This window comes from Carlito syrichta, unplaced genomic scaffold (assembly GCF_000164805.1).
Source record: "Carlito syrichta isolate Samal-C Ts95f unplaced genomic scaffold, Tarsius_syrichta-2.0.1 Scaffold115570, whole genome shotgun sequence".
Lineage (NCBI taxonomy): Eukaryota > Metazoa > Chordata > Mammalia > Primates > Tarsiidae > Carlito > Carlito syrichta.
Window position 1 is genome coordinate 44,696 of NW_007059666.1, and position 7,538 is coordinate 52,233.

The 7,538-nt window shown below is 66.0% G+C and overlaps 2 protein-coding genes across 2 annotated transcripts in view; both read left to right on the plus strand.

Moving 5' to 3' along the window:
• Positions 1-5,182, plus strand: part of CFAP74 (cilia and flagella associated protein 74) — a gene marked incomplete at its 5' end in the record, with an annotated part of 47,264 nt that extends 42,082 nt beyond the window's left edge. Inside the window, 12 exons of the mRNA XM_021719393.1 lie at positions 714-838; positions 1,566-1,730; positions 1,856-1,965; positions 2,072-2,127; positions 2,214-2,333; positions 2,520-2,675; positions 3,480-3,609; positions 3,809-3,963; positions 4,127-4,259; positions 4,428-4,588; positions 4,775-4,909; positions 5,081-5,182. Of these exons, the coding sequence (XP_021575068.1) occupies positions 714-838; positions 1,566-1,730; positions 1,856-1,965; positions 2,072-2,127; positions 2,214-2,333; positions 2,520-2,675; positions 3,480-3,609; positions 3,809-3,963; positions 4,127-4,259; positions 4,428-4,588; positions 4,775-4,909; positions 5,081-5,182 (1,548 nt within the window). The remainder of the gene's footprint in view (positions 1-713; positions 839-1,565; positions 1,731-1,855; positions 1,966-2,071; positions 2,128-2,213; positions 2,334-2,519; positions 2,676-3,479; positions 3,610-3,808; positions 3,964-4,126; positions 4,260-4,427; positions 4,589-4,774; positions 4,910-5,080) is intronic.
• A 1,486-nt stretch (positions 5,183-6,668) lies between these two features.
• TMEM52 (transmembrane protein 52) overlaps positions 6,669-7,538 on the plus strand; it is a 2,242-nt gene continuing 1,372 nt past the window's right edge. Inside the window, exon 1 of the mRNA XM_008072258.1 lies at positions 6,669-6,686. Within this exon, the coding sequence (XP_008070449.1) occupies positions 6,669-6,686 (18 nt within the window). The remainder of the gene's footprint in view (positions 6,687-7,538) is intronic.

The window sequence follows — 7,538 nt, forward strand, 5'->3', positions numbered from 1 at the left end:
CGGGGACTCTGGGAAGGGGTGTGAAGACTCGGGGGCGGGGTCTGGGCCCTTGAATGGCGGGCATGGGGGCATCTGGGGGCTGCAGCTTTCCACCTGTCTGGGAAACAAGCCCCCCTGCCCTCAAGACCCTCAGCACCTGCATGCCAGGGGTGCAGGCTGGCTTGTTGGAGCTCTGAGTGTGTCAAGCATATCCCAGAGGTTAGAGTGCTCCCAAGACCCCTCCTTCCCCTGCGAAGTCCACTCACGGGGGGCGCCGGCAGAGGATGTCAGTTGGGCATCACAGCGAAGGGCACTCAGGATGTCCCTCCAAACCAGGATCTCGTCCTGCACAGACTGGAGCTCACGTGCACAGCACTGGGGAGGCTGCTGGGCGGTCCTAGGCCACCCACGGTACCGCGGGTGGGGGGAACCACTCCTGGTGACCCTCCTGAGGGTGGGCCCCAGTCCTCACAGCGCACCGGAGGCCAGCACGGTTCCTGTGGGCTCTTCACCCCGCCTGATGCCTCGGTTTCCCCGCTGGTGAAGGCAGACATGAGGCCCCTGGAGTCTGTGTGCAGAACGTGGTGCCCCTCGACACCATCTGTCTCTGGGGCCCAGTCCTGTCCACGCCCGGGCAGTCCTTGGAGCCAGCGACTTTGTGTCCCGGGGTCCCTGCTCAACAGGCCTGAGACTGGGGCCCAGGCCAGAGCTCGCAGCTGCCGCTCCCCTCACAGTTGCACAAGGACCCAGTCACCCAGAGGAAGGAGGGGCGGAGACAGTCCCTCTCCATGCTGCGGCCCCAGAACCGGGCCCGGCAATTCCGGGCCTCCGCCCCCCACACCTCAGAGCTCAAGGCCAGGTGGGTCTCAGGGCTGCCCCACCACCTCCTTGCAGGCCTCAAACGGGACCCACTCCACTCCCCATGGAGGTGTCCCCCACAGACGGCCTGCACACAGCCCAGGGCTGCAGGCTTCAGACACAGTGGAAGCCATGGCCAGCCCTCTAAGGGCTGGGGACGAGGGCAGGCAATGCCCAGCTCAGTGCCAACCCATGCCCACGGGCACCTGTGGCCCCAGAACCACGGCACTCTAGCTGGGAGGGAAAGCCGTCACTCCAGGCCCCACCCCAGGCTGACCAGGACCCAGAGAGGGCAAGGAGGCCACAGAAGCCAGGGAAGGCAGGAAATCTGGGACAGTCAGCCTGGGATCCAGTGTAACCCCAGGCTGCCACCCCACCCCCTGCTGGCTTTTCCCAGAGAGATCGTTGGGAGCCCAGAGCCCAGGGAGCAGCTGATGGAGGGTGGGAGGAGCCCAGGGCCTAGGGAGCAGCTGGCAGGGTGGGGAGGAGCCCAGGGCCCAGGGAGCAGCTGACAAGGTGAGGAAGAGCCCAGGGCCTAGGGAGCAGCTGACAGGTTGAGGAGGAGCCCAGGGCCCAGGGAGCAGCTAGTAGGATGGGGAGGAGCCCAGGGCCTAGGGAGCAACTGACAGAGTGAGGAGGAGCCCTGGGCCCAGGGAGCAGCTGGGGGGAGGGAGTCTGGAGCCTAGCCGTGAAGGCGGTCCGGACTGCCGGTGGGTAAGAGCAGGCAGGACGTGGGTGATCCCCTGGCTTCATTCCAGTTCCGAAGAGTACCAGGCTGCCCAGGCCAACCTGACCAGAGCTTTCCAGGGGAGGTTTGACAAGTTCGTGGTGCCCTGTGTCATTGCCAGTGACGACCTCCAAGCCAGGCAGGGGTCAGAACCCCCGAGCTTCAGGTGTGGCTGCTCTCAGGACGGAGCGCAGATGCCTGCACATTTGCAGTCCTCTGCTGCTGCCCAGTGGGGGCCTGGGCGGCTGGGGCCCCCACCCTGGCCTCAGCCTGCCCTCGCCCTGCCCCCAGCCCCCACAACACCCTGTACCTGGAGCTGTGGTGCCCAGCGGTGGCACCATCCATCGTGGTGACATCCGAGAGAGGCAAGACCATCCTTAACTTCGGCCATGTGGCCGTGGGTGAGTCCACACATGCCCACGCGGGGCCCTAGCCACGCCCGCTCCCCCTCACACACCCCTCCCCAGGGCAGGGCTGCTCCTCCGCCTGACTCCCCACCCATCCCAGGACACCGCAGCATGAAGAAGGTCTCCATTCAGAACATCGCCCCTGAGGACCTTTCTGTATCCTCCACGCCAGCCCACGGGGGCGGGCCCGGGTGGCTGTGGCCAGCAGGCTTGGTCCTCCCTCCTTGACGCTGGACCCACAGCTGGAGTTCTCCCTGCTGAACCCCAATGGCCCCTTCGTCCTGCTGAATCCCTGCAGCAAGCTGCGCACAGGCGAGACGCAGGTCCTGGTGCTGTCCTTCTCGCCCCATGAGAGTGTCCTGGTGAGTCCTGGGTCCCAGGCCAGGCTGCTGCCCGCCCCATGCTGCAGCAGGGTGTGGGCCCCAGGCTGGGTCCCAGAGCAACCTGGCCCTGCCTCACCTCGCAGCGGGCCTCGGAAGCAGGGAGCCCTGCTGTCCCTGTGCCTCTGGCAGCCCTCTGCTGCTGGCTAAGGAATGCGGTCTCCTCAGGCCCAGGAAATGCTGGACATCATCACCAAAAGAGGCACACTCACCCTCACCCTCTTGGGCACTGGGGTGGCATCCATGATCACCTGCTCCATTGAAGGCAACGTGCTCAACATGGGCTACGTGATTGCCGGAGAGTCCGTGTCCTCAGGCTTCAAGGTAGAGCACGCCATGGCCTGGGTGCCAGCCCCAGCCTCCTGGGGGGATCTCCACCAGCCTGCCAAAGTGCCCACAGGTTGGGGCCCATGGAGGCACAAGTCCCCCTTGACACTACGGCTTCCTTCTCTGCTGCCCTCTCCAGTGGAGTCGCAGGGCCTCAGCTTCTGGGAAGGCTGACGGGGCTGCCTCCCCTCCCCTCAGCCTGCCTGGCCCCTGAGTGCTCCCGTCCCTCTGCCTCGGCCACGGCACAGCACTCACCCTTCCACTCGCCAGAGTCGAGGGTTTGCTGACCTCACCCTATGCACGAGGGTGGGCCTGGTCCAGGGCGCCTCTACCTGGGACCCCCAGCCTGGGTTGCTGCAGCCTGCAGCCTGCAGGACTGGGCTGGCTCCAGTCGAGTCCTGGACACAAAGCCCAAGACGGGGTCGGAGTGAGGAGGGTGCTCTCAGGAGAGGGGTGAGAGCCGGGGAGACACGACGGCACTAAAGCCTCCACTAAGCCGGGCCTGATCCCGACCTCAGAGGAGCCCTGGGGGACAGATGGCCCTGCAGAGCTGTCCACGCACACTGGGCAGGGGAGGCGGGGTACGCTGCACAGTGAGCTGCCTGCGTGCTGGCGCTGGTGCTGGCGCTGGTGCTGGAGGCCCTTGGGTGCAGCTTGAATGCCAGTGCCAGCTAGGTCCCACACGTGGGACCCAGAGGCAGGGGACCAAATCGGAGGCACTGACAGGAGGAAGGGGGCAGCCGCCCCGCTGCCAGCCCAGGGACAGGCTAGTGGGAAGTGGCCTGCTCTTTGCTTGTCCAGCTGCAGAACAGCTCAGCGCTCCCCGTCAAGTTCTCCCTGCAGCTGGACAGCCTGGCCAGCACCAGGGCCCAGGAGCGGCAGCAGCTGCCGCGGTTCCTCACCTCACCCAATCAGAGGACCGAGGTGGTCGGTGAGCGGAGGATGCACAGGACCACGGGGGGAGGGGCCAAAGGGCCAAGGGTGGGGGGGCAGCAAGGAAGCGCTGGCCTGACCTTGCTGGGGGACCCAGCGGGACAGGGCCCTGCGGGAGGCGTCGGGTTCAGAGCTCTTGGAGCAGGGTTGGGGGGAAAGGCTGTGGTGGGGCGGTTGGGACATGCCGTCCCCCCCAGGCACACAGAACCTCAGCGGCCAGAGCGTGTTCAGCGTGGCCCCGGTGGAGGGCGTCCTGGAACCCGGGAGGACGCAGGACTTCACTGTGACCTTCAGCCCCGACCACGAGAGCCTCTACTTCTCAGACCGACTCCAAGTCGTACTCTTTGGAAAGGTGCAGCCCTCCTTCGCACTGCCTTGGGGGCGAGAGACCGGGAGAGAACAGGGTGCCTCAGGGCCCCCATACGCCCCTGCCCCCACCTCGGAGCCCATCCCCCATGCCCCGGGCCCCAGCCACGGAGCTGCAGTGATGAGGTCGCTGTGCTCTTTGTCCCCAGAAAGTCTCGCACCAGATCCTCCTGAAGGGTGCTGCCCGGGACCACATGATGTTCGTGGAGGGTGGAGACCCCCTGGATGTCCCAGTGGAGTCTCTGGTGGAGACCCCCATGTTGGACCCCGAGCACAGAGAGGGTGAGCAGCCCCCAGGGAGGCAACAGCCAGAGGACCTCCCCGCACACCTAGCCTGGAGCGGGAGTACCAGGTCCAGCAGAGTCGGCGGGGGGGTTCCCAGGCCACCCAGAGCCCTGGAATTTCAGGAGGACTCCAACCCACCCCTTACCCCGCCACACCCTCCCCCAGTCAGCTCCCGGCCAGGCCCTCCCTCTCCAGACACTGAGGAGCTGAGGCCCATCCTGCTGACCCTGGACTATGTCCAGTTAGACACAGACACACCAGCCCCACCTGCCACCCGAGAGCTGCAGGTGGGCTGCATCCGGACCACCCAGCTGTCTCCAAAGAAGGTGACCCAGCCCTGGCCCCTCTGGCTGGCCACTCCCAGGGTTGGGCGGGTCTTCCTGCAGGAGGCCAGGGTGGGCAGGCTGCCGGTCAGCAGTGAGAGGGCAGTGGAGCCGGGAGCCCCGAGCCCTGGACTGCTGTTCCTGGGCACGGGCCTGGCCTCCAGCCCACAGCAGCTGCATGTCCTGCAGACTGTGGAGTTCAGCCTGGACAACACCGCGTCCCTGCAGCACAAGGGCTTCTCCATTGAGCCCTCCCGCGGCTTCGTGGAGCGTGGCCAGACCAAGACCATCAGCGTCTCCTGGGTGCCACCCGCTGACTTTGATGTAGGGAGCCCTGGGATGCCAGAGGCTGGGCACTGACACCCCGCCCCTCCCCAGGGAGAGGGTGGCTGTGGAGGGCCCTGGGGGTGAGGTGGGCAGCACAGCGCAGCGGGAGGACCACAGATCTGCTGGGTACCCCGTGGCTGAGGGCCCCTTCCCCCACCTCTGTTCCAGCCGGACCACCCAGTCATGGCGTCCGCACTGCTGCAGCTCAGGGGGGATGTGAAGGGGACCTGCAAGGTCATCTTTGTAGCCCGGGTGGTCACCAGCCCCTGAGGCCAGGAATTCTCTCGACAGAGCACGCTCAGACCTTCCTGCTCTATCCCCTGGCTCTGGGCCAGGCCCAAGCACCCCAGGGCCTGGGGTCTGAGCAGCACTTGCAGGACTCCGTGGCCACTTCCTGCTGCCCTGGACCCAGCAGGGCCAAGTCTGAAGTCCCCTGTAGGCCCTACACTCAGTGCCAGAGATAAGGCTGCCCCTCACCTGGGCCCTCAGAGCCCCCAGCCCACTTGCACCACCCAGCCTCCCCCACAAGCCTGTCAATAAACTGTGTGAGCCAACACGTGCAGGCCTGTGTGTGCGTGACCACGAGGTCTACGCCGGGGCGATCGCAGAATATGGGGATGGAACCCCGGGGGACAACCCCCTCCCCCTCACACCCCCATCAATCCCTGAAACAACAAACTTCCTGACAAGGGAAGGAATTCCTGGGGGGGGAGATGTCTTGGGAAACACCTGTGAGAATCCCTCAAAGGCCAAGAGAGGCCCCTGATGGCCCCACGCAAGGGTGAGCAAAGCTCTGGACCCCTCGCTCACAGTTTCTTGCAGTCAGCGGGGGGCCGGTGCGGCCCAGCTCCTAAGTTCCGGCTTCCATTTGCCTGAGACAAGTCTATGCTCTGCTTTCTGGGTTCTGACCTGCCCTTCAGGGGGAAGACCCCGCCCCAGGAGTCTGAACAGTGCCTGCACTCTGCCCCACCCCTGCCAACTCCAGTCTCTGGAGTGTGGCCCAGTGGCCACTGTCCCCACAGAGCCCAGCCGGCCTAGCCCTCCTGTCACAGCACGGCACACCCCAGGGCTAGCCCCCAGGAGAGAGACACAGCCTCCCCTGGCCTGGTCGGGTGGAGAGATGATGCCTCCTGCCCTCACACCCAGTCCCTCTGTGCCCACGGCACCTAGGAACCTGCCATGGTCCCAAACTGGAGCCAGTGACACTGACCCTGTAGCAGCATTTTGAAGGACTTCTGTCCACTGGCCTTGGTCCCAGACCCCTTGCTGCCCCCACTGGGAGTGACCAGCGGTGGCCCAAGCGTGCTTCCTCACCAGATAGGAGAGGGCAACATCCCCCAGGCTCCGCCAGGCCCAGGCCTCGGATGATGTGCTCGCTGGAGGGCATTCTCCTGGGACCGGCCACCCTCCTCTGAACCCCAGCCTGCTCAGCCAAGGCCTGCACCAGGCCCTGCCTTCACCTTCTGAACTCCGGGTTTCAGCCCTAGGCCTCAGGCTGAGCTGGTGTCGCTCCTTCCCCCACTTCCGTGCTGGGCCTCCCCAGCCAAGCACTGGTGAGGCACGGGGAAGCGTGGCCGGGAGCAAGCCCACTGGCCAGCTGGAGCTGGGCAGCAGGCACAGCCCCTAGGGTGCAAGATAGCTTCTGCACGGGGAGCGCTGAGCGAGAGCGGCAGGAGCTGGGCAGAAGCACCACGTGGGAGGCTGCCCTCACAGGTCAGGTTGCTGCCCTTGTTGGGGAGCACTGCACCACCCACACATGAAGAGCGTGCCCTGGGTAAGGGGCAGATGCCCCGCCCCTGACCACCTCCCTGAGGAGGTGGAGGTGTGCTGCTAGTCCCAGGCAGCACAGAGCCTGGTGGGAGGAAGGGTGAGGATCAGCCTGTGAGAAGGGCACACGGCTCCTTGTGGCCTCGGGCAAGGAGGTCACATCCCCCAGATCAGCCGGCCTTCAAGGCAAGTGCTTTGGGACATGACCTGCACCCAGAGCTCAGGGACCCAGAGGCAGGGGCAAGCTCTGCCCCGGTGGGCCAGACCCCCAACACCACCATCTCCCGGCAGCGCCTGCAGGGTTTCGGTGCCCTTCCAGAAGCCCAGCCCTCTCCCTGAGCCTCAGGAGGGAGGCCCCACTGTCCAGCAGCCCTGGTGCCCCTTGAAGGGGCAGAATGCCCCTGGAGCCTTTGGACTTGAGCTTGGAACACCATGCTGAGAGCCAGAGGCCTTTAGGCCACCCCCTCTCCCTCCCTCTGGAAGACCTGCCACCCAGCCCAATAGTGAATTGAGCAAAGGAGCTGGTCCACCTTGAGGGTGGTTGAGCCCAGGTCCCACACCCTACGTAGCCACGATTTTCCAGGCGCGCTCCCGGGGGGCGCCCGGGTCCGTCCAGCCTAGCGGCAGGCAGGTCAGGTTCAGCTGGGAGAAGAGCTCCAAGCCCGGACCGAGGGCAAGAACCCCACCCTGTGACCCCGAGCCCAAGAGACCGGGAAGGCCGGACTGAGGCTCTGAAGGGCGGGGCTGCGCTGGGCGAGGCCTCGTGGGGGCGGGGGCTTGGGGGCGGGGCCTGAGGGCGCGGCTCATCTCGGCGTGGCATCCGGTGAGCGGGGCTTGCGATGCGCGGGGGCCGGAGGGA